This window comes from Chaetura pelagica, unplaced genomic scaffold (assembly GCF_000747805.2).
Source record: "Chaetura pelagica isolate M959 unplaced genomic scaffold, ChaPel_1.0 scaffold124, whole genome shotgun sequence".
NCBI lineage: Eukaryota > Metazoa > Chordata > Aves > Apodiformes > Apodidae > Chaetura > Chaetura pelagica.
The window spans coordinates 114326-140657 of record NW_009952891.1 but is presented as its reverse complement, the minus strand read 5'-3'; the positions used below and the strand labels follow the sequence as shown (position 1 = coordinate 140657).

The 26332-nt window shown below is 43.3% G+C and overlaps 1 protein-coding gene across 1 annotated transcript in view; it reads right to left on the bottom strand.

Annotated features, from left to right (window-relative positions):
- ADCY9 (adenylate cyclase 9) overlaps positions 1-26332 on the bottom strand; it is an 82296-nt gene that overhangs the window by 3928 nt on the left and 52036 nt on the right. Inside the window, exons 4-9 of the mRNA XM_009995478.1 lie at positions 22164-22381; positions 18519-18621; positions 15246-15454; positions 9264-9423; positions 6215-6366; positions 4248-4289 (exon numbers count right to left, since the gene is read on the bottom strand). Coding sequence (XP_009993780.1) covers positions 4248-4289; positions 6215-6366; positions 9264-9423; positions 15246-15454; positions 18519-18621; positions 22164-22381 — 884 coding nt within the window. The remainder of the gene's footprint in view (positions 1-4247; positions 4290-6214; positions 6367-9263; positions 9424-15245; positions 15455-18518; positions 18622-22163; positions 22382-26332) is intronic.

Sequence of the window (26332 nt, the reverse complement as noted above, 5' to 3'; positions counted from 1 at the left end):
ATAAAACAAAATGAGGGGTAGATAAGCAAAAGAAAACATGTTAGTGAATAACTGAGGGTGGGGAAGGTAAGGAGCACAAGGCAGGTTCCTTTCAGAATGGTTCTATATTTTCCATGTCTTGTGGGAAGGAATCTCCAGAGGATCTGAGCAATGACCTGTAGACATTAGGAGGCAATTTTTCACTGTGAGGGTGGTGAGAGCCTGGCCCAGGTTGCCCAGGGAAGCTGTGGCTGCCCCATCCCTGGCAGTGTTGAAGGGCAGGTTGGATGGGGCTTGGAGCAACCTGGGCTGGTGGGAGGTGTCCCTGCCCATGCAGGGGGTTGGAACTAGATGGTCTTGAAGGTCCCTTCCAACCCAAACCAGTCTGGGATTCTATAATATGTTACTTCTTTGAGTACAAGTTTGATATTAGAGCAGATTATCTGGATCAAACATCCCTGCCACAGGGATTTAAGTCATTAAAGGCCTTTTACTCAGTTTAATGTACAAAATACTCCTCAAAGCTCTTCTAACTCCTCTTAAATGAATGAGACAAGCACCACAAACTTTACGTTACAAGAAGTGACTTGTGCTGAACACAAGATCTAACTTTTTAGAAGAAGCTGCTGCCTGCCATGCACCCCTCCTGAAGCATCTGCCAGCTCTCAATCATCTCCTGGAGCACCAGCCTGACCTTGTTTCCCACCTGGGGTGTTCAACCTCAGAGACCTTCGTGTGAACTGAGTGACTCACTTGTGAGCTGACCTGATTTCACCACTGAGGTCATGTGTTAGTATCTCAAAGAAGGTGCAAGATCTTTTCCAGAGCAGGATTAATACCCAAAGCCAGGATGCCAGCCTGAAGGAGGCAGCAATTCCAACTCACTCCTTTGAAAATCCCATTTCTGGATGGCACAGCCACCAGGTTACAGGACTATAAATCATCTCACACAGTCAGTTAGCAAACATGACCTGAGGCCACCCTTTAGAATGAAAAGAATTAAAAAAAAAACACCCCACCCCATACACCTGTAGCAGAAAGGATCACCCACCCATATCTTTTTCAGGTCTTTTTATGAGGTACTGCAGTAGAAAAATTCATCTTAAAAGTCATTCACATTGAAATCTTCAGCAGACACTGTTCCTTTAACTCCAGCTGGTGAACTGCTTCCTGGCACAGATGCCTAACTTGGCATCTTCATCCAAGCTGTGCCTTGAATATGGAACATGCAAGAGCTCCAGAGATAGGATCTCCTTTGGCTTGGTCACAAATCATAAAGATAATGGCTTTCCACTTAGAAAGATTTTTGGAAAGCCACTTTGCTTCTGAGCCAGCAACCTAGGTTTGAATTTGGATATCCTGCTGTATTTACATAGGATGCTTGCCTGCTAAACCTTAAAAAAGAATGGAATGGGGGATCAGTGTGGAAAAGGGAAGTCAAACTACTGCTTTTAATGAGGAACATCCAGTGGATGAACATAAACCTCCCAACCACCAAGAGATTTTAGTTTTCCACCTCAAGTGGCCTATCACTGCCCAACCCCAGCAGTCCCAAACTGGAAAAGAACAAACCCTGCCTGCTCTGAGCTAAGGAAGGAATGGAAATGAGACCTATTTCCTGCTTAAAAGACAAAGTTTCTGGTTGTATCTCTTTTGGGATGAAGAACTGGTCTGTGTGGAAAACAAGGCAAATTCCATATTTTGATTTACTGGGCACAGTCCAGAGATTAACTCTGTGCTAAGACTTCATTCCCATTACTTCTATCTCTCTTCCCATACAACATTAATAATTATCTCATTCTTGATGAAGAAAAGGGAATAACCTCATTAAAGGCAGGCAAAACAAGTCACTTGGGCCCTGTTAGAACAGAGGAAAAGCTTTCTGTGCTGCTTGGGGTCAGCAAGGAACCTTATTTATATCAGTAAGAAAGGGACAGCAAAAAGTTTGATGGAATGAGGGAATTTCAACTTTTTATTAGTCCATCACCAGGAAAAAGGGGAAATTCTGTTTGTACAAAACTCTAGAAATGTGGTGATACAATAATGAACATTAAAAGAGCCCTGAAAAGAGCAGCCAAATCCTGTTGCAAATTAATGGCAGAAATAGGATTAACTGGCTTTTAAGTCCCAGCACACAGAAAGATTGTGTCAGTTGATGAGTTTGGGCAGCCTCAGATCAGTGGAGGTGGGACTGTGAACAAAGATCATGCTGGACTGACAATTCCTGCATGAAAACACAGACAGTGACTGATCAACCTGCCAAAACCACAGCCAGCAAGTAAAAAGGGCAGCTGTAGAAAGAGAAACTCAACCACAACACTGTTTGTTCCCCATTTTGGGGGGAGTATTTGTCAATATTTCCCCCCCCCCAACTGAAGATGTGACAGACAAAATACTTATCTAGCACTTCTCATGACACAAAGTTTTAAAATTCAATTAAAAAATGTTCAGTGAGTTAGATATTTTGGTCACTGTCTTATTTGATATTCAAAACAGAATGGAAGGGACCTTCAAGATCATCTAGACCCAACCCCCTGCATGGGCAGGGACACCTCCCACCAGCCCAGGCTGCTCCAAGCCCCATCCAACCTGCCCTTCAACACTGCCAGGGATGGGGCAGCCACAGCTTCCCTGGGCAACCTGGGCCAGGCTCTCACCCCCCTCACACCAAAGAATTTCCTCCTAATGTCTAAATCCCAAGAGAGGATTTCCAAGGCAGGCAGAGAAGTCTCCAGGCCTGTTTGCAGTAACATTCTCTGTGTGCTTTGGTGCCCTACTCACTCTTACCTCCAATAGTCCTGAGTTAGATTCTGGAAGAAAAATATTTGCATGCAAACAATACTTGAGAGTTGATTTTTGGGCATATTTCTAGTAACTGATGATGGAGAAACAGTCACTGAACAGAAGTTGGTGTTGTCAATTATTGAAGTCCAAATGAATTATTTATTAGTGATTAGCAGCTGGTCAGGAGCCTGGGAAGCTGTTGTCAACATTGGGCAAGACATTTGTAATTCTGAGCAGCACAAAAGATTCAGTGATTTCACAAACTAATAATTAAGCACTGAAGCCCCAAATTGAGGCATTGCTTTCAATCATCACTTTGCTCTCCTAATTTGCACGTGGCATTTTGATCAAGTTCCCTTCAGTGTTTTACCTCACAAAACCAAAAAACAATCAATCCACTTCTGTTCTTTCAGCTTTAACTTTCCATTCTGGCTTTTGTGAAATGAAATTAAGTGATAAAAATGAGGTTATCTTTCCTGATTCAAGCCACTTAAGCAGGAAGACTCATGTAAAAAGAAATAAATCACTGCAGTAACTGCTTCTGGGTGAATAAATATGTAACATGAAAGCACAGTGAACTTCTCCCTGTGCCCCAGCATCCCTGTAGGTGATATTTTTTAAAAGTAATTTTGTTTTGCTACATATTCCCAGTAAAAGCATCCTCCTCCTCCTGAGCACACACTTCAGATGAATTACTGAGTCACAGATTTGCAGGGTCGTTAGTTCAATCAAGTACAACATCACTCCAGTATTTTCTCCTAATTTGCAATTAGCAAACACACATTTTTTCTAACCCAAACAAACAGAAAGAGCACTTTCAAAATGACATGGCAAAGCTTGCAATAAACCCATGAAAATTCAGCACTGAAATAATTAGAGTGAAGCTTTAATGGGTTGATATATAAGGGGCCTTTAACAACCCAGGAAAAGATTTTTGTTTGCTTAAACCTCTTTTTTTCAAGTCATTTGTTCTCACTGACATGACTTGCTGCTCTGCTGGAGCAAGCTCAGGGTGGCACCTTGACTGGCACCACCAACCTGTCTCTGTCCTGCCAAAGGGAAGAATTCCACAGGGAATTCTCACCTGCCCAGCTGTGGATAGCATCCAACACACTTTTGAATGGTGCATGTCAGCCAAGGGAATGAAATTAATAGCTCATGATGTAGAGATAAAGCTTTAAGAACTGCTACTCCTAGAAAAACAAATGCTACTTTATATAGAGCCTCCATATTTTATTCCCTGGAAAGCACATTTAAAAGAAGAGAGCAGCATTACACAACTTTGCCTGCAGGATCAGCTTTCTGATGATTTTTGGCCATACCCAAATCCTCTGTAAAGGAAATTAAACACACAAGGAGCTTAAACACAACTTGCTGAACAAACCTTTTGGATTCCCAAGTGTAGTGCCCTGCATGCAAAGCTTTGCTACATCAAATGGACTGAAAAAACTTCCCTAAACATAGTCATTTTAGAGAAAGCTCACCTGAAGTTCTGTGCCAACTCTGGATCAAAAGTTCCCACAGAGCTGAAATAAAAAAAAGAGCACTGATATCAGAAGGAAAGTTAACAACAAATAAAATCCTGTCAGAATTTCAGTTAGCATGAAAAACTTTTCTATTCTGCAGATTGTAGGACCAATAAATGTATCATGTGCTTGAGCAGCTTCAGACAAACTTTTTTGGAATATGACTTATCTGCACTTTTTTCTTGGAAGAAGCAACCACAGACAAAGCTGCAAACACCTCTGAAGGGTGACTGATGGAAATGCAGTCAGGATGATGCCTGGAACAAGTAAGTGTTGAACAATCCAATCTTACCTCAGACACATGGAAAAGCAGTTTTAGAACACAACACCCCAGTTGTGCTTTCATCTTATCTCCCCACACAAGACAAGATTTTCCAAAGAGCAGCCCCCAAACTCTCCTCCCCAAAAAAACCCCAAACAAAGAGCCTAATTTTGAGATGGCTATTACAGAAAAACAGTAAGTAGTTGATGCCCTTTTTGTGTTTTCTTGCATTATAATTTCTCTACTGCATTCATGGAATGGTTTGGGTTGGAAGAGACCTTAAAGATCATCTAGTTCTAACCCCCTGCATGGGCAGGGACACCTCCCACTAGACCAGGTTGCTCCAAGCCCCATCCAACCTGTCCAGGGATGTGAACAGCTGCTAATGGGTGACTTTTATTCCCCATGTCCTTAAAACAGACCATTGAAGGTACCTGAAGAGGGGATTAAAAGTCAAATAATCACACAAAACATATATCTGCAAACTCTTTTTTGGTTTGTTTGGGGTTTTTTCATGGTTTTCACCATATGATTCAGCAGGGTAAAAGGAAAGGCTTTGAATAGGAACTTGAAATAGCACAAGAAGTCCTTGCAAAGTCCCCACTGTGGTAAGGGTGCCAAAGGCTGAGAGATTTCTCAAGGCACTGAGAAATGCAAGTTGCTTCTAAAATGCTGACAAGAGGAGGGGATGGCTGGAAGGACTCCCTTGACTCTCCTGGGAAGGAAATAGAAGAATGCTGTACCATGTTGTATCCTTTGGGGAAAATTACTTATGGGAGGAGAAACTGAAAAGCCTTAAGGTTATCCCAGAGAAATGGCATTAACTGGATTCCTCTGGTTACTGTCCTGCAGCATCCTCTGAAAAAGCAGGCAAGTAGGAAAGGAAACAGGGTATTAGAATCCTATTAAATCTAAGGACTTGCATTCCATGGTGGGAAACTCCTTGTGGAAGGAGACAGAAGAAAGATACATGGTTCATAAGGGCAAGAATAAATCCAGAGGGTTGTGGGGGAACAAGTGGATTCTCTGGCACCACCAAATGTCTCAGAAATTCCTTAATAAAACAGATTTTTAAACAAACAGTGAAGGGCAATTCTGTGGGCCTAATAAGTGTGAGTGTGCCCTAGAAATACATCATACAATGCCAGGTTGGAGGGGCCTCAAGGAACATTTGGTCCAGCTTTTCTAGGTAGGCACATGGTTTAGATGTGATGATCCATCACCTTGACAGGCTGAGTCTTAACAGTCCAGGGCTGGGGAATCCACCACTTCCTGGGGAAGATTATTCTAATGTCTGACTGTTCACATAGTGCAAAATGTTCCTCTGGTGTCCAATTGGGATGTCCCCAGGAGTAACTTGCACCTATGACCCCTCATCTTTTTCATGCCACTCCTTGTATAAAGACACTCTCCATGTTCTTGGAAGCCATCCTTTAATTACTGGAACAGTTGAGGACAGTTTCATTTCAAGACAGAAAAGGCCCTTCAGATATGGTCCTGAAATCTTTAAAAATAACGCAGAATTCTTCCCAAATTCTTACATTTGAGATGCTGGAGAAAGCCTTGGCAGGTACTAAAATCCCACACAATTAGACCCTCACACTTCTCTGGTGGAGAAAACTAAATTTGTTAATCTAACCCATGGTCAAGGCTTGATGCTCACCTGGCTGGACAGAAGGAGACGTAGAACAGAAGGTAGAGCAGCACTGCTCCTACCACAGTTGCCAACAGAGATCTCATCCAGGAGCTAAGCTGGCAGTAGTTACAGTAGTGCACAATGGAGATCAGCATGGCAGAGCACAAGAACATGGTGTACTGCAAGAGAGAGAGAGGGCAGTTAGGTTTCTCCTGCTCACCACAGCCCTCTGCACACCAATGCCAGCACCAAGAGAGTGGGATGTGAAAGAGGAGCTCATTTAATCTGCTTTTTGTGCCCAATAATCCCTCACAGTGTCTCTATCAGCACTTGAAGATGGAAGGTTCTCCCCTTCAAAGAGCAAGGAAGCTTTTAGCACAGGTAGTTTGTCACATTTTTCCCTGGATGGAGTTTATGCCTGTGTTATATTACTGTCCTTCCAGCAGCTTCCAATACCTTCAGCTTACCTTGGCAAAATGCTCAGTGCCTCTTGTTAGTGGAAAGAGGGGAAAAAAAAAGGTGAACATTCATGGTAACCTCCTGTCAACTGCTGGGGTTAGGCTGGTTTAAATTGAATGTCAACACTGAAGATGTGGCCTGCATTCACCCTCAGAAACATCACCCAACCTTTAAAACCACTTCTTAGAGGACAGGATCACACTGGTCAGCAGCAGGTGAACTCTTAAGAATTTGTTTGTAAGACTGTATTTAACACCACCATTTGTGCCAATTTGAAAGAAAAATTTTAGATTTTCTGCCCTATTCTTAAAAACCCTTTCCATTTTCTGCATCTTTACTAGATTAAAATTAAAGGGCAGGATAGATACATTGCCCAGAATACCTTTGTTTCCCTGAGACATAATCTCACAGGAGTCAAAACTCTGGAGCTGATGTCCAAATGTTGGGTTTATTAAGAATATTCATGACCATCCAAGCTAAACCAGAGATTCCACAACTGCATTGTGGAGTTCTGTTCTAGCTATATACTGTGTTTTACAGTATCAAATGATCATCCTCTCCCTTTCTAGTTTTTAAATGCCCTTTCCAGCTCAAGTGCAAAGGCTGCAGATCAGCAATCCTGTGGCACAACAAACAAGCATGTGATTCAGAAGTAGACAGTGTTTGGGGAAAAAAAACACCTTACATCATTCACCATTTTTCAACCACAAGCACAGTTGGCTTTTGTTTTTTTTTTTTTAAATGACTCAAAAACAGATACAAGGAATTTCAGAAGTGTCCGTAAAAATAAATAACTTAAACTTACTTTTTTTCCCCCCATTTCAGGTCTCCTAAAGTGGCAGAGCACTGGTTCTCACTCCAAGTGATGCCCCAGCATGAAGCCAGCCTATAGAGGGTCAGGAAGTGCTGGGTTTTACTATGTATGCATGGCTTTGGAAAGTTTTTTTTTTTAATTATTATTATTATTTATTGCTGGTTTTGTTAATTTTTCTTTTAATTCTTTTATATCCAGGGAAGGTATAAAATGCTATGAGTAAAAAAAACTTTGCAAAACCATGTCATAGTAAAAATATGACACTTACCTGACCCTCTATAGATGGACTCCATTCCCTAGAGCTCCATGATTGTTGAAAGATTGAGCACAAGACGAGTTGGGACATCTCTTGGAGAGTGAGCCAACAGCCCCACGACTCTGGAGGACCTGCAAGAGGAAAGAAAGCCAAGTTCATTCTCAGTTTGGTGAGGAATATCATCTTCCTGCTGCTGCCTGAAGCCCTCAGACCAACAACCTGACCAGGAAATACTCATAAAATATTCCACCATTATTTTTAAGTATTTGGAGAGATGATCAGGGATGGTGATGAATGATACCAAAATCAGGGGATAGATTGGAGTGATTTGAAGGTTTTCAGCTCCCTTCAGTGTGAGGAAATCATTCCTACAATTACTTTACTAGTTTTCATGAGAGAGGAAGATCACTAAACTGAAAAAAAGTCCTTCAGCTTACAAAGAGTGAAGTTTACTAAAGGAAAATGCTGCAGCGTAATTTTAAACATGGGATGTGAGCGAGGATCAAATATAGCATTGGGTGACTGGGATAACCACGGAATATATGTTTAAATTGGGAAAGAACAAAACACACATGTCCCCATGGAACAAACACTTCCCAACACCCAGTAATAAACTGGGATAGGAGAAAGGATCGGGATCTGGTTGTTACCTACACCTAAGGGCCCTGAAATAGCAAGAGGTTTGTAAAACAGAATTCCCTGGTGATCCTGGAAAGGAAGGACCATGCACTGATCTACTGAAGAGAAACCTGCAGGGAAACAAACTGTCATCTCCAGTTCCAGTCCATTTTACTCACAAACAGTTGATAAGCACTGATTTTATGCTACAGTTGGCCTTTAAACTAAGGTGTTCTTTCCTCTCCTCAATATTTAACCCCTTGTTCCCAACTTTCTGAATGTTTTTATTGAAGGAGACACCAAATCCCCTCTGGACCCTTTCTGTGGCTGGGCTAAAGATGCCAATTTCTTTCTAAGAGCTACTGAATTTTTTTAACCATTCCTGCAGCCCCTGCAGGGTGACCATTTCTGTGTACTCAAGAGCTCTCTCCTTTGAGCTTCTGCAGCCAAAGGAGAAACTTTTATTTCCTCTGCAAAGAAAAGATAAACTCTGCAAAGAAAAGACATCCACTGCTGGGACTGTTCTCACTGTTGAGATTCACTGCTGGGCATGCAAAGTTGTGCAATACACACAACACCTCCAGTGACAAATTGTACATCAAAACCAGGATGAAATGAAAAGCCTAAGATCCACTACTGTATTTATCTAGAATAAACACCTGCAGAAGTGTTTGGTCTTTAAAATAAAAAGAAGCAGGTAGGCAGGCATTTATAGGTATCCCTCTCCTCTTTTGTATGAGATTTCAAAAGCCAGTGTCTGTGTTTACATAACAAACTAGGCATTTCATCATACACAAAAGTCTCATCCCTCTAAGAGATCTGCATCAACCAGATGTAAAGCAGGAGAGAGGTGAAGAGAGACAGCAGGCAAGCAACAAGCTTTGTTAGCTCCAAAACTGCAAATTATGGAAGGGAGTTCGACAACTTACATGTATATTTGTTTCAAAATCAGAGGTGAAGTGTGAAAAAACTGCAAAAGCTGGGAGAGACATCAGGAGTGCACCCAAAAAATGTCGAGGCAGCCAGCCAGATGTCACCTCCAGGAAACGCCTGGTGCAAGTCATCACCTCCTCCAGAAAGAATGCCATTCTGGAACAAAGGAAACCACAGAGCAAAGCATTAATTTCAGTGCATCACTTTATGTCTGCTTTTCCTGTAATAATGTAAGTACAAGCTGTACATTTAGGCTGTGTGAGCAATCAGAACACGTTTCATGCCTTAGAACCTGGTGATAATCTCAGGAAAAAACCCACCTTTGCTGGAAGGTGGCTGGTTGTTGGCTCTGACAAGGGCTGAGAGCACCAGGAAGGAGGGAAGGTGGGATGGTGGGCTTGGAGGAAACAAACCAAACCCCAAATATCACTCACTTGGAAGGTAAGATGAGGAAAGGCTTATCTCCCTTCAGAAATATTTGGCCTTAAAACAGGTGGGGAGAGAGGAAGCTTGAAGTTAAGAGACCAGGTTAAAAGACCAGGAAGCTTTAAGTTTCAAGACCAGGTTGGATGGGGCTTAGAGCAACCTGGCCTGGTGGGAGGTGTCCCTGCCCATGCAGGGGGTTGGGAATAGATGGTCTTGAAGGTCCCTTCCAACCCAAACTGTTCTATGATTCTATGAAATAAAAAAATCACTGCAAGTAACATTGGGGGTGTTAGGGAAGTGGGGATGTTAGGGAAGTGGGGATGTAAACTCTGGGGAGAGATGGGTTACCCACAGGCCATGCCAACCCACCCTGTCTTGCACTGCACCACAATGCAAACCAGTTCTGCCAGTGCCAGCCACCCTGCCAGCAGTTCCCAGTCTGTAAACAGCCTCTGTTCCCTCTCCTTAGGGAAGTGTAAGGAGGGCGTGGGCTGGTGGGGAGCAGCAGGCCCAGCTGGCAGCTCCTCCGCTCGCCTGTCGGCATCTGCAACCCAGTTGGCTCCGCACGAGGCTGGAAAGGAGGCAGGGATGGCTCCTGCTTCACAGCCCAAACCTGCAACGTGCTGAGGGAGCCAACTGGAAGGGCTCTGGAGAGCAGAACAGGGAGACTTCTTCAGTGAGAGAATTATGGGAGAGCTGGGGTGTTCAGCCTGGAGAAGGGAAGGCTCCAGGGAGACCTTAGAGCACCTTCCAGTGCCTGAAGGGGCTCCAGGAAAGCTGGGGAGGGACTTGGGACAAGGGCAGGGAGGGAGAGGACAAGGGGGATGGATTAAAACTGGAATAGGGGAGATTGAGGTTGGACATGAGGAGGAAATTCTTTGGTGTGAGGGTGGTGAGATCCTGGCCCAGGTTGCCCAGGGAAGGAAGCTGTGGCTGCCCCATCCCTGGCAGTGTTGAAGGGCAGGTTGGATGGGGCTTGGAGCAACCTGGGCTGGTGGGAGGTGTCCCTGCCCATGCAGGGGGTTGAATCTACATGGTCTTTAAGGTCCCTTCCAACCCAAACCAATCTGATTCTCTGATAGGTATGTAAAGGTAAAAGGCTGCTTAACAGTCCACGACACTGCACACAAAACTGTTACTCATCTATGGAAAAAAATCCTTGGCATAACTCACTTCTCCAAGCTCAAAACCACTCTAGAAGAACTGCAGCTGCTCTTCTAGTTTCTAATTATTTTTATGAAGATGTAGAAAGGTAATATTGTACTCTTAGCTGGGTTCCAAGCCATTTTGTTGTGGATTTATGTTAAGTTTTTATGTGAATTTGACACTTATTCCACTCCTTGAAATATGTATTGTTTATGAATGATATTTTAAATTCTCTGGTCTAGACTTGAATTTTGTGGCCTTGAGTATCTTTGTTGAACCTTCAAAAGCTCTCCTGTAATTTAGTATGTTAAAATCTGGAAATTATACTTAAATGCATAGGGAGTAACAGGACGGAAGACACTGTAATACTTCAGGACACCACGAGAGGGTGCTCCCAGATTTGTCAGTTCCCAGTTTAAAGGACTCCCATTTACACCAAGAATTGGATCTATATCCCATCATAGAAGCTCCAAAGAAGCACAGAAATTTAAAAAACTGTATAAAACAAAACGGAATTTTAAAAGAGGTTCTAGAGAGGAAAAATTTGGTTTTCTGAAGCATTATATATTGTCCTGTCACATCAATGACAGAACTACCCACATCTTCAGTAGGAGCCCAGTCACCCAGTACTAAGTACTTCTGAAAATGCCACACAAGTTCTTGCCTCTAAAAACAAAGCTGAGCTCTCCCAAAGCCCATGAATCAGAAGTAATGTTTCCAAGGCTGAACTATGAGGAAGGAAACTAAACCAAGCTCCACAGCAGAGCATCCCTGGGCCAAACTCCATCCCTGGAGCTGGGTGGGGAGGCAGGAGAAGGCCATCCCTCCAATGGCCAGCCAGGGACATCCCTGCCCATGCTCACCTCGTGCAGGCTGGCACAGGAAGCAGCTCTGCAGCAGCCACCCAGTGCAGCTCATGCCTCTCCCCCCAACCCACACAACAGGCACTCCATGGTGCAGCCTTGGCCAAGCCTCCATGCCAGGACAAATCCACGTGAGAATTATAGCAACAAATTTATCAGTGAACCTGATCAGTTAATCCTGCCATGAGGACACTTCTTTATTTAGGCAGCTGTGTGTTTCCAGAAAAGCCACCACAAATTCCAGGGCAACGTCACATTTCTCATCCTTGTTTCCCTTCTTCCATTGATTTTTATTTTTTATTTCAGCCCAGTATTTATCGCAAGGCTCTGCACTCTGGAATTAAAAGGATTGAAATCCCATCCTTCACCAAACAGTGAAAGCCTGTGAATAAAGCGCAACCCTCCCATGGCAGGAAGGAGTGCATTAAATCCAGGGAGCACTGAGAGCTGCAGACAGATTTAATGGCTATGGGGCAGTATCAGTAAATAATGCAGTGTCAGTGGGGAGCTCAACTGGGCTGAAATGCTAAAGCCTCCGGGATGTTTACACAAGCTGGAGTACAAATTAGAAACTTTGACATCAATGATTCATGGGAAATGGAGAAGGTTACCATCATTTCTGTATTTACTGGCAGTTGAAAAAATCAATTCCCATCGTTGGAATCAAAAGCTTTTGGCACAGCAACAATTGGGGGGGGAGATATTAAATACCGAAGTCGCAGATGGTAGAAATAAATGAAGGCAAATTGAATGCATTGTCCTCCCTTGTATCAATAATCTCCACCAGTCATGTTGTGAACAGAACTAGTTCATTAAGGTCTAGTTGCAGAAAACAATTTCTGTTCCTGGTCATTCAAAATCTAAGATGTAAGGGTTGGCCACAGGGTCTCAGCCGTGGACAGACCATGGGTGTTACCTCTGCAACCCAAAGTTTAAAGTACCAGGGAAAGGCAGTTCTGCTTAGTCAAACAGCAGTTCCCATTCTCCTTGTTTTGATTGTACTCGTTTGAACCCTGAAATACCATTTTGCCCTCTAAAAAGGTACTTCTGAATTCATGAAGCAACTTACAAAGTGCCTCCACCTCTCACTCTTTTCAATACCCACCATCCTGCCTTCATCTCTTCCCTCAGAAGTCTGCACTGAAGCATGTTAACAAAAACAACACATTCTTTTTAACCAAACTTATTTCACAGAACATCGAGGTTGGAAAAGACCTCTAAGATAATCAAGTCCAACCTTTAACCCTACTCTACCATGTTCACCCCTAGAAGTACCACCACATCAATATAACTTTTAAACACACCCAGGGGTGGTGATTCAACCTCCTCTCTGGGCAGCCTGTTCCAATACCTGACAAGCTTATCAGAGACAAAATTTTCCTAATGTCCAGGCTACACGACCCTTGGTGGAGCTTTAGGCCATTCTCTCTTGTTCTATCACTATTTACTTGTGAGAACAGACCAGCACCTGCCTCTCTACAATGTCCTTTAAAGCAGCTGTAGAGAGCAGTAAGGTTCTCCCCTTTATCTTTAGGAAAGTTTTCCTCGAGAACAAGATGTCAAAGTTACCAAAAATCCTGCATTTACAGCTCAAAAGGAGGGCAGATGTCTTCCACCTGTATTCCTGCAGAAGCACTCCTAAGGATCCCAAGGGAAATCTCACACACTGCTTATGCTCAGTGACATTTCCCAAGGTATTTTTATAAGAGGGCAGAACTGTAGGACCTCTAACCTTTCCACTGAAATGATGCAAGTTCAAGCAGCCACATTTCAAGTGGGCAAAAGGACATTCTTTGCACTACATTTACAGAACAGGAGGTGACACCTTCCACATGCTCACAAATGAAGCACCATGATTTGCATGCAGCTTTCTACAATTAATTTTCGAGTGGCACTTAAGGTAACAGTGGGATCCTCATTTATAGATGCTCCAATAATTTATTAACAGACACTTCAGAGGAATCAAAACATCCTCCTCCCTAATCAGCCTTGCTCCATGACGACTTCTGCTCCTCTGGAATGAGTTTCACCTACAGCACAGGCAGGGGTAGGGCTCTCCTCTCCCTGCTTGCAGCTGGACCTCAGCCACAAGAGCTGCAGCAAGTACTTCCTAGGCTGAGTCCTGGATTCAATTAGAACTTCAGACTGGTTTCAAGGCAGGGTGTTTCACATCACAATAATCAAAATACAATGAGAAACTTAGGCAAGAATTTTCTGGTCTTAAAATAATCCCTTTTCCTGAAATTCTGGGATTGTGCCCAGCATTGTAGTCCAATCTCCTCCCTCAAGATATCTCGGTGGTATTTTGTGATTGTCATCTGGGATGACATTACTACACAGGAAGCTCTGCTCTGTTTCTGTGCATAACGAGTGGTCAGAGTGATCAGTCCTCGTTTGGAAGAGGATTTGAAGAGGAAGAAGACTTTTTTCTTCTGTTTGGACTGGAAAAAAGTGTGTGCCTTGGGTTGTGGAGACCAGAGCAGCCCCAAAGTGTGTTTTTTTTATTTCCTATAATGTAAATACATATTATAAATACAAAGCAAAATACCTTCAAGTAAAAAAAATGAGGGTGGTGGGACACTGGAGAGATTGCCCAGGGAAGCTGTGGCTGCCCCATCCCTGGAAGTGCTTCAGGGCAGGGTGGATGGGGCTTGGAACAACCTGGGCTGGTGGGAGGTGTCCCTGCCCATGCAGGGGGTTGGGACTGCATGATCCCTAAGGTCCCTTCCAACCCAAAACATTCTATAATGAGTCTATGAAAACACACACCTTTTCCTACAAAAGTACCCCCAAATATGTCTTTACCTTTACCTTTAAAACGCAAAAAATACCAGAAAGCATCTGAGATGGTCACCTACAAAGACTGCTATTTTTTATAGATAACCATCATCACAGAATCACAGAATGGTTTGAGTGAAGCTTCAGTGATTAAAGTACTTTTACCTTGACACTGGAAAGCCAAAAGAAGAATGCAAACTGCAATCTGCTGCTTCTTTTGAACTATAATTACCAAAGCATTTGAACTTCCACATACCTCACAGATTTGCAAAGCTACAAGGAAGGACACACATTTCCACACCTCCCTCTCTAAAACTCCCTTCTTTGTGTCAGAAGGGAGTGCAGTGAAAACAGGGGCTGGGGAGGGCAGAATGAACTTGTTCTCACAAGCATAGACAAACAACTTATTACTAGGTCTTTTATCTGGGTTAATAATAGGTTACAGGTGATATCTCTATACATCAGACAACACACCCAGGAGAGCATGAGCTTTATTGAATACAATACAACCCCAGTCTTGTCACAGACTCATGGAATGGTTTGGGTTGGAAAGGACCTTCAAGATCATCTAGATCCAACCCCCTGCATGGGCAGGGACACCTCCCACCAGCCCAGGTTGCTCCAAGCCCCATCCAACCTGGTCTTGAACACTTCCAGGGATGAGGCTTCTACAGCTTCCTGGGATGCTGTCAAACAAAATGCTCCCAAGCCAGCCACCAGTTTAGTTCTCTCTGCTATTTCAATACTTTCTTTGAGTTTATTTACCTAATTGCGATGAAAAGGGACAGCACTGTTGGCAGGATGGCAACGATGAACACCACGACTGCTGTAGTTGGTGGAGGGGATGCAACCTCCCCATGTCTCAGAAAACAGATGATGGAGAGAATAAGGAAGACTGCGGTGGAGAGGAAGACATCCAGGAACCAGCTGAAGGTAGCACTGCCAAATGTCTTTGCTGGAGTATTCCTTATCACCTGTGTGGATCAAAAAGAAGAAATTCTATTTTCCTGAATTCAACTGTACTATAAACAGCAGCTCACAAAACCAAAGCAAAGACAGAATATTTTGCCACTTCATTAATCCATCACAAATACAATTCTGAAACCAGAAGCAGAAGGGGTAGTTCAATGGCTCTCACAGTTCCCTGAGAAGAAATCTGTTGTGAGAAAAAACAACAGAGGCAGCACAGCCCCAGGGGTCTGGGCTGATGTCCTGGTTTGAGCCAGGATGAAGCAAATTTTCCTTTTACTGATTTTTATTTTCTTTCAGTAAGCTCTCTTTTTAACTATCAGCAAATGTTCCAGCTAGTGGACTGATAACAGCCATTCTACAGAATATTCTGAAAGTTGCCTGTTCTATGGAAAGAAACACAAATCCCACCATTACCAGCAGATAAAGCTATAAGGAGTTTTCTTCAAGGAGTTTAATTTGGAATAAGAATAGATTTTACAGTAAAGCTTTTGGCTCTGATGGTTCTCTAGGAAACCCCCCCCCCCACCCTACAGAAACAGTTCCTTGCCTGTGGCAGAGTTCACATCTCCCCTTCAGAGGAGATTAAGAGCAGCAATAGATAGGCTGTGTAATCTGAACTGATCAGGACATTGAACTGAGCCCAGGACACCAAGTTCTGCCCCTCCATAACCCCTTACCACACATTCCCATCCCATCTTGTCCTGGCCCTGTGCTTGTGCAGCTGTGCTCTGTGCTGCTTTGGCCAGTCCAGCTGAAAACTAGATGATGAGCTCCACATCCTGGCTTACTCAGATGAGCCCAGTGCTTACATCTTGCCCAGGAGACCACAGGAAAGCAAGTTCCAAAGAAAAACAAAAAGTATGTTATCCATATCACCACAAAGTAGCCCCAGTTTGAATACCACAGTCTTGTACTCTGGTTTAATTTGGAAATCTCTTCTGCTCATTAGAACATTATCTGCATTCTGCAGTATTGGGAAATGAACTTGTTCCTCATTTGTACTCTCTGCCAACTAATATATTCAGTTAGCACCATTCAGTGCCAGAATTGCCTTTTCATCTGAATTGCAGCAGAATCATGTTAGTCCACACAGAAAGACACAGAAATTGAATTACAGAAAGCAGCACTGCAGCCTAAAATGGCAGCATTAAGGATGCCCTAAGTTCCATAAGGATTCCCTATGTTAAGTAGTGCCTTAATTTCCTAACAAGAACAGGCTAAGCTCTTGGGAAGTGGAGCAGCTCACCAAGAACCATCACAAACCTGGGATGCAGCTGGCACTGTGCAAGGAGAGGTGAATTCAGAGCTGGAAGTAACTCAGCAACAGTTCACTGCAAGGCAATTCATTCACTAACCAGCAGTGCTGACAAATCATGTCACTCTCCCAAGAGAAGACTGTTATTTTGGACCAGTACTATGCTAATGTTAAGGCTTTAACAGGTTTTGCCCCAATGCTGCAGTGCAGATTCCCATTTCCAGGGAGATTTCCATTATAATTTTCTAATTAGTAAACTGGCACTAACAAAATGCACAGACCCCACTCCTGCTCCTTCTAGGAATCTCCCACATTAATAGGTGAATCTGTGTATGTTTGACTATCACTGCTTTGCTTTTCTTTCCAATCTTTCCATCAGAAAAAAACAACTTGATTTACTATTTTCTATATAGTTTGGGCAAATGTTGCAGGCTGTGTCCCATGAGAAGTTTCTCCTTGTTGTTGCTACATAAGCTCCATCCAGAGAGACACCACTGGAACCCAGTGCTGCAGGACAAGGATGGAGCTCCTGAACAAAGTGAACAAACTGAACTGCAACACATTTATGCTGCCTTTTGTTAAAAAAAAAAGTAAGTTAGATTTCATTTGTAAACTTTGGAAAATGAGTAAATAGGGGTTATTGCTAAAGACAATGTGACAACAGAGCCTATGAACAGAAAGCAACAAGCAACTGAAGCAGAAATCTTACCTGCCCTCAGATGTTGGACATATTGGGAAGAGAAGACACCAACACCTACATTTTCCAATACAATTCTGGGAAATGGATGAGCCAAACTAACAGCTCAACATCACTGGAAGGGAAGGGCTCACTCCCCCTCCTGCTGCTGGACGCTTCTCTCTTGCACTGCTCTGGCACTTGCCAACCTCTCTGAGAGCTGCTGGTTCAATACAGCAGAAAACAGACCCAGACAGAAAAACCAAAACCCCCAACAGAAAAATAAACCCTGACTATTTTATGCTAGGCTAGAAAACTGAACTGGCTCACAGCTGGGAAGCCTGATCAGCACCAGAACCATTAGGAGTGGGGACGAGTAGGAACAAGGAGGGGAGATGAATTGCCTTTATTTTGGCAGCAGCTTTTCAGCTCCTCCTGGCAAGGCAGCCTCAGTTGGTACCAACATCCATTGTCACTATATGTAAACTTGAAGCACCTTGCTAGCTCATCTCAACCAGAACATGGGAAGCTGCAATACTACCAGCCCCCAAGGGAACTAAGGGCTTCTTACACTCAGTGCAGGATCCTGAAGAAGGCACCAAGTTCCTTACACTTTCCTCACTGCTCCTTTCCATGGTACAGTGTTTTGAACTGCCTGTTTCTGACTGCAGCACAGTGAGGGAACTCAGGACATTTGAGTTCAGAGCAGGTGTGGGTTGTTCAGGGATAATCACGAGGCTGTGACATGAACAACAATAAAATTAAAAGTTCCCACTGACAAAATGAGGGTATTTGGTGAGAAGGCAAGTAGCATTTAAGTCCTTTCATCTTAGCATGGCTTTGGCCTGCCTAAAGCCTTAAAACATTAACCTGAAAATGGAGAAAAGGCAGGTGAGAAGTCATGTGTGTATCTTGGTGGACTGTAAAAATGTATTTCCAGCCTATATGTTGGTCTAGACTCAGGGCATGGCACAAGACAGGTGAGATGAGACTGTTTCCAGAAGCAGCAATACCAAGTACTAAACCACATCTGATATTTCATGACCCTTGTCATCAACTGCAATGAAATGTGCTAAGCACAATGACAGTTGCTTGGACAGATTACAGAAGGAAACCAACGTGGGGGGAAACACACCTCTTCCTGGTAATTTGATCTGTAGGCCTTCTCCAAATTCTTATCCAAGAAGTTCAGGCTCAGCTTGTTGATAGGAGGTTTAAAGAAGTAGTCTTTCATGAGGCTGAAAAGAACAAAATCAACATCAGTTTATTCAGCTGTAACTCTTTCAGTGTCCTGTTCTGTGGTGTCTGCTTCCAGGGATGCTGGTGCCTGGCTTGGAAGTTTCTGGAGCTTTTCTTCACTTGCTCATCAAAGGAAATACTTTACAAACAAACAAGAGTGTAAACTTTTCTATTTTCAGGAAAAGAATAACAAGTCCTTCCAGAAAGTTAACAGCTGCATCTGCTGATGTCTAAGGATCATTGTAAAATAAGCTGGCAAACAGTAAAGGTTAGTTGCTGCTACAGAGGCACAACCTGGGGAGACACGTGGCTGTGGAATGTGTGTGTCCTAGGTGGAATCCCATCCTTCAAAGAGAGCTAAGGATGTCAAAGGTGATAAATGGTTAGAAAAAACCCAAACAATCGTCCATTTTAGAAAAAAGCACTGTCTTGTTATTTCAAAGACACTAAAATAATTCTGCTGGGAACAGTCCCTTAATGCACCAGGCCACAGAGAAGTGGAACCTGAGGAGATGGATAGCTTACACCTACTTCTGAAACAGAAGACTTGAAATCACCTGAATCCTCAACAAAAGCTCTGACAGATCATGGAACTGATCACTAAGGACCCAGGAGGCAGCATCTGCCAGAGGGTGTTCATGCCCTCCTGCACCTTATCTTCCAGCACCAGGTGCAGGAAAAAAACCAAACCAACTCAAACATAAAGAGGCCTCAATCATTAAAAAGTCATTTCTATTCTCCACCCTCTGGAGCAAAAATACATTTTTTTTAGTTTCACATTATTTCTAAGAGGTTTATGAAAGAAGCTTGTAATGACATCTATGTCACTTGATCTGCAAACATTTTCTTTCTCTTGTCACCTCTCTGCTGTGCAGGCCTCACCTGAGGCTTCAGAACACACACTCTTGCTCACTTTTGAGCAAACAATTCCACTTGTTATCCACAGTCAACGATCTGGTTTTAAAATTGCTGGAGAATGTGTAACAGGGCAGCTTGATTTCAAGTGCTGTCCCTACCCTGAGAACTGCAGCACTGAACAACAACCAACTGGACTATTTTGCAGTCGACAACTCTTGAGGAAACACCAGAGATGTGCATGTGATTGATTCCAAGGAGATGAAGAACTGAGAGGTCCCACAGAGCTCATCTGTGTCTGAATCCTTTTTGTTTGGTTAGTTTTGGTTTGTGTTGGTGGTAGGGTTTTTTGAACCCCTGGCAAAGAGGGGTTTTTGGAAGTACAAGCTCCCCAGCACAAGATGGCATGTGGGAAGCAATTTTTTCTTGAGATGAGAGACCAACCAACCACACAATCCTAGACTGAAGCTTGAGAAGACAAAACCCTTCAACCGTGAATATAGCAGATCCCTTATAACCTTTAGACATGCTGGTCTTGGCCAATATATTAAAAATATCAGGGTAGTCTGAAGGAATGACAGGACTCCCTCACTTAAGTCCCCCTTCTCTTTTTCATCCTTCCTTGTTTCCCTCACTCACCTCTCACAGATGTTTCTAAGAACATCTCATTACACAAATTTTGCCAGTGTTTTTCTTTCTTTTTAAAAATATTACCACTTTCTTCCTCCAGGGAAGCTCAACAGAGTATGGAGATGTTGTGCTGGAGCTGCAATGGCCTAAAGATGTAGGAAGAACAATCCAGTTTGGCACTGCAGCACGAAAGAGAAGGTGTGACATGCTGAAAGCAGCATTTCTGATGCCATCCAGCTGTACCACATCAGCCCAGCTCCATCTCAGTAGCTCTGTCCCAAAGAGGAAGACCCCAGCTTAGTTGGCTGAACACAAGTCAAGTATATAAACTGCTTCCCAGCACAGGTGATTTCTGTTTTCCCTGAATCAAGCAAGACAGAAGTAGGAGATGAAAGAAATCAACACATTTATAAGTATTTAAAGAGGAAACTGACCCAAGGAAGGGGATGAAGGGCTGCACAGAATCTGGCTTCTGGGAGGAGCTTTGCATTGCCCCAGGACTCTGCTCTGTAAGCCTGAATAGATCATTTGTATGTACTGTCCTGAGCAGCACATGGGTATTTGTTCCCTGTACTTCAAAAGGTTTCTAACCTAAGGAATATAGAACCTTCCTTGGAAACAAAAATCTAAAAAGGGAGAATCTTTTGAGGGTATTCCTGATGAAATTGAGTTTAAACATTTTGTCCTCTTTAACACTAGAGTTTTCTTTAAAAATATGCAGTAGCATGCAGGTTACAAAGAACTAAGTACATATTTTTATGGTGGTTGTGGGAAAGCCAGACTCCAAGCTCAAGCCACACACTCATGAAGTTGTAGGAAGATGCAAACTTGGAGATGGAGCTTCATGTAAGCTGACCAAGGGGAATTTTGGACTCCATCCCCTTTCCCTGAGAAAACTCAGATTTCCCATTCAAACACCTTCACAGAAACTAGATTTGCTGAGATAAATATCTTATGTTTAATAGAGGGGGATAAAGAATTGTTTTAAAATGACTTTATTATATATAACTTCATATTGAGAAAAGTTAAAAAGGATTAGTGTAAGACAGTAGGCTTAAACCATTTTGCACAGACCTAATTAATCAGAAGATTATTTTTGGAAAATTATGTTTACATGGACTGAACTGAGCAGAGAAGTTTCCCTGGCAACAAGAAATGGCCCACTTAATATGGTAGTGATGATATTTAATTGAGATTGAAAAAAAAAAAAGCAAGCTAAGCTTTGGCTGATGTTAAATCATGGTCCTACTTTTTCATTTTTCCAAATCAGAAAGAAGGATCCATTTTCTAAGTGGAAGAGGAAAGCTCCAGGAACACCAGGGCTTGAGCTAGATATCTTCAGCAAACCAACAGCAAAAAATAAGCTACTTCTTGAAGTTCAAATTTGCAGCATGCTAGTTGCATGGTAAACAAAAATCCAACTTATTCTTGCTGATTTCTGCCAGCATTTGGACTTTCCCAATCCTTCTGTCTCCTAATATTTGATAGTTATCAGCTGAACCTCTCTTCTTAGGCACTAAGGACAGATCATGTGCAGAGGAGAAATAAAAAAAGGAACCTAAATTTTAACTGAGGTTGGCCAGAGGAGAAAGGTAATCTGAAAAAAACCTGGAGAAGAGAATGGAGAGGGACTAGTGTCCCTCTCACTCACTTCTCCCTGCTTTAGTCATATTTTCAGTTAAGTGTCCCTGCTCCAAGCAGCCTGAAGTCTATGCAAGCACAGAGTTTCAAGGATATTTAGATAAAATACCTCTAATCTGAGTGGAAGCAGTGAAGCAAAAATAAGAATAGTCATAAATAATAACAAAGCCAAGTTACCTGTTTAGCTGATCCAGTAGAGCCCCTGCCATTATGAGAGAGATATGGTTGTGTGTTTACAAAAACCACATGCTACTGAATTCTGGAGAACACACTTTCCTCTGCCCAAAATAAGTTTTAAACATTTGGCATAAGTTAACAATAATTATTGACATCAGACAAAAAGCAGAGAAATAAAGATATGGGGCCCCTGCTACTGCCTTCTTGCCTTTACACTGTACAGCTGGATTTTCCTTACCTGTCTTCTTTAATGACCTCCACAAAGTGAGCATCTGTCTTTTCTCTGATGTTTTTGAACCTCAGAGGAAGGAGAGCTGACTGATCCAGACTCACTCCGCCCCATCTTCCTTTCTCTTGCAATATTTCATAAAGTGAGGTTTGACTAGTGCTGAGTTTTTGTTCCTGTGGAGCACTCAAAAGTCCATTCTGAGTCTTTGGGCTGTGTCCTCCTGAAGCCTGAATGACAAAGTCAAACATACAGGGGGAACATCAGTGGCTGAGAAAGTAGACAGAGGAGATTCAATGCAGCGGAAATTGAAAGAAGTTCTTCCCTCAACACACTGAGATTCAGCTGATCCTGTCAAAACCTTCTCCACCTGCCTTGAAACCATTCACATCTCTAAGTGCATGGTGGTGTCATTTTGCTTTTTATGTACTAAATTTCCAAGGATCAGAAAACAAAGCACATTTTCATACAAGCAACAAAGATCAACCACAACCCCAAATTTCACTCACTCATCTTAATGTCAAGACTCTTCTAAAAAGCTTTTTGAATACCCACTTGCTGGTCCTTCCACTGACCACTACAGCCCTGCTGCTTTCCCAGAGAGAGTTTCCTTTTTTCTCCTACCTGTGTCAACAGCCCCTTTGTACATCTCATCATCCTACCAAAAAATATCCCGCAAATTAAACTTACATTTTATTCACTAAGATATTCTACTACTTTCTCATTTTCTTTTCTCTGTATTAATACTGGATTTTTAAAATTTGGACACCAGCTCAGGTACACAGTATTATCAATTCTGCTTTCAATCAAGAACACAAATTACTTTTAATCAAAAACTATGCTATTTTCATGGAAGCTGAAGCTCCTTCTTTTACAGAACAATATGCACTGAAGCAATTAAAAAAAAAAAAAATCAAGACAACTAAATACAGTTAGAATGAAAAGGAAGTGCAGTTAGTCAGGATAATTTGCAAATGCAAGCACATATCAAACTTAGCACTTTGGCATGTTCCTCTCCCCCTCCATGTCTTACCATGTATCATTAATCCTCATCCTGAAACCCACTCATGACAGAAGTTCCTTCATTTCTGCCTGCAGAGCAGTCAGCACAGCAGTGACAAGCTCCTCCAGAAGACTATTCTTGGATGCCACCACAGTGACCATAAATAAATACCTTAAATATCATCACCACCCCAACTGTGCACTGAAATATGTTAACTTGGATTGTAAAATCAACTTAGTTGAAGTGAGGAAATATCTGGTTTCTGGCTGCCCAAAGTTAATTCAACTTCTTTGTGTGTCTATCCTGGAAAGCAAATGAGGCACATGAAGATGGGCAGGTATGAAGAAAGGTGAAGACGCAACCAGTGAAGGTACAAGATTAATGCAGAAGCAGGAGAAAGTCATCATGGGAAGAGTCAGAAAGCACTTGGGCTTGGCTTCCTATCACTGCCAAGACCTCAAGAGCTGAAGTCATAACGAGGTGTTTTGGAATGGTTCCCTGGAGCTACAGGAAAAGCAGGAAGAAGGTGAGCTGTGCTTCCCCTTCCTCCAGCCAGGGAGGGACACAGGATCCCCACCCGTGGGCTGTCCCAACAGCGGTGGGAGCCCCACAGCCACGTGCTGGGAGCCAGGAGATGAAAGGATTCCCAGTCTAGTCCCTTCTACCACTGACAACAGTTGTTTTGGCAGCTTGCAGGTGTTCACAGCCCAGTGACAGCAGCTGACCAAGTAGAATAGGAAGTTTGGTAGTTACCTTGGTGTGCTGCCAATGTTTGGCTAAAGAACATAAGCAAGAGAAGAGAAAGGTGGTTTCAGCAACACGTATCTCAGCAAAGCAGAACAAACCCCCTCAGACTGGAGAGGTTCCTGTGTCTGACAGAAGGATGCTCTCCTGGTAAACTAGAGGCACAAGAAATTCTCACAGAAAAGGTCACCAGTTTCTTTTCTCAGGGAAAACAAGAAGCAGCAGCTTCAGAGCAAATTCCCCTCAGCCCTAACAGGTCACTCCAGCCCACCCAGAGGGAACACAGCTATGGAGCAGAAGACATCCTGAAGGGCCAGGAAAACTTGGCTTTGCCATGAGGTGACAAAGGCAAATCCCAACGTAGTGTCCAAGCAACTGCTAGAAGTGAAGGGTCTTCATCATTTGGCTTGTTGTTGGTTGGGTTTTTTTATTTTTAGATTTATGCCAAAGATTATATTTGCTCAGAGCACTTCCCAGAACAACTTGAGGCCTAAAATAAAAGGTCACACTGACCACTTTTTTTTCTTTTTCTGGTAAAGAATCTCTCTCTTTTTCCTCACCCTTGCAGCAGGTGTCATTACTTGAAAAGCTGTAACCAAGTGAACTCCATTTTTGTTATGAGCAGCTCAAATAAAAGGTATGGACCCCTGAGCACCATTTGCTTTCCCTGTCTCTCAAGTTCATCTGAAGAACACAGTGAAAATTTCTGCTCTTTCAGTGAAGGTCAGCATGGACTTCTCTTGGCCTTTTCTCTTTAGCTCCTTGGCAAAGGCTCAAATCCCTAGGAAAATTCTTCCCTTCAGTCAGCTCAAGGTTTTCCTGTGCTGTCTCCACTCTGTTAATCTGAACAGGAGAGGATTAGAGTGTGAAACTGCTTGTGTGTAAGCAGAAAATCCCTATTTATTAAACGTTGTTAGCTCCAATGTTACTGTGGTTTCTGATGGCAACAGGCTGTCCGTCCAGGGTGAGCACTCAAGAGGTTTGATGCACCATGGGACAGTTTCCTCTCACCAAGACACAAGGAGGCTCCAGAGGCCGTTGGGATCCAGGAAGACTCAAGGACATGGTTAACATCATTAATGTCATTAAAGGCAGGGGACAGGAGGGCTGCAGGGCCAGGCACAGGGAACTGACTCCCAAGATGAGTAGAAGGAGCTTATGGCTCATCTTCCCAAGAAAGCTGAGACTGCAGTGAGGAGTTGGGAATCAAATGCCACAGCAAATTGGTGCATGGGCCTGCTCTTGGAGCCTGAAAGGCATCCCTGACAGCCACTTACCTGCTCCAATTTTGGTCTAGCAATAACTAAACCAATTCAAAGACTGACACACGTAATCTGATCTCCGCTAGCATGTTCCTTCCCGTGACATTCCAGAGGCATTCAGCACTGTACAGACCTCTTCTAAGCAAGGTTAGATGAGTTGCTGATTAACATACATGAAGCTAATACAGTTGTAGTGGGAAGGAACTGGGAGGATGATTCTGATGAAGACAACAGATGCCAGGAGGCAGTTGGTACCTCAGGAAAATCTCTGTTTGTCATCGGTTCCTGGAGATCCCTGGCACGTGGGCAGCCTGGGAGGAAGAATCTCACACGTACCATCTTGGCAGGCTGGGCACATCTCCCACAGTGTTTTCTCTCAAAGATCTCATGCTGTTCTGGGACCAGTACCTGCTGGCCACCCTGCTCCATCTCCCTCAGAGCTGAAGATTATTATTTTATTCTTTTCCTTAGGCTGTTTCCTAGGAACCCTGGCACAGAACATGTTCTGCTATGTTACAGACCATTCCAGCCCAGGAAGGCAGCCCTGGCTTCTGAGCTTGCAATTTAAGCATAAGAGACAACAGGTCAAATACAGGCAGAGGGATAAACACAGATCACCAGAAGAAAAAGTGCTGGCAAGTTTTTCCATTAGCTCTAAATCAAGAAGAGTTGCAAAGAGAGATGTGAAGAACCAGACAGGTATCTCATGAGACCCCACATGGAGAACTGTGTCCAGTTCTGAAGTCGTCAACATAAGAAGGACATGGAGCTCCTACAGAGTTCAGAGGAGGCCACAAAGATGAATGAAGGGCTGGAGCAGCTCTGCTCTGGAGACAGGCTGGGAGAATTGGGGTGTTCAGCCTGGAGAAGAAAGGTTCCAGGGAGACCTTAGAGCACCTTCCAGGGCCTGAAGGGACTCCAGGAAAGCTGGGGAGGGACTTTGAACAAGGGCAGGGAGTGATAGGACAAAGGAATTCTTCACCATGAAGGTGGTGAGAGCCTGCCCAGGTTGCCCAGGGAAGCTGTGGCTGCCCCATCCCTGACAGTGTCGAAGGGCAGGTTGGATGGGGCTCGGAGCAGCCTGGGCTGGTGGGAAGTGTCCCTGCCCATGCAGGGGGTTGGAACTGGATGACCCTTAAGATCTCTTCCAACCCAAACCATTCCATGATTCT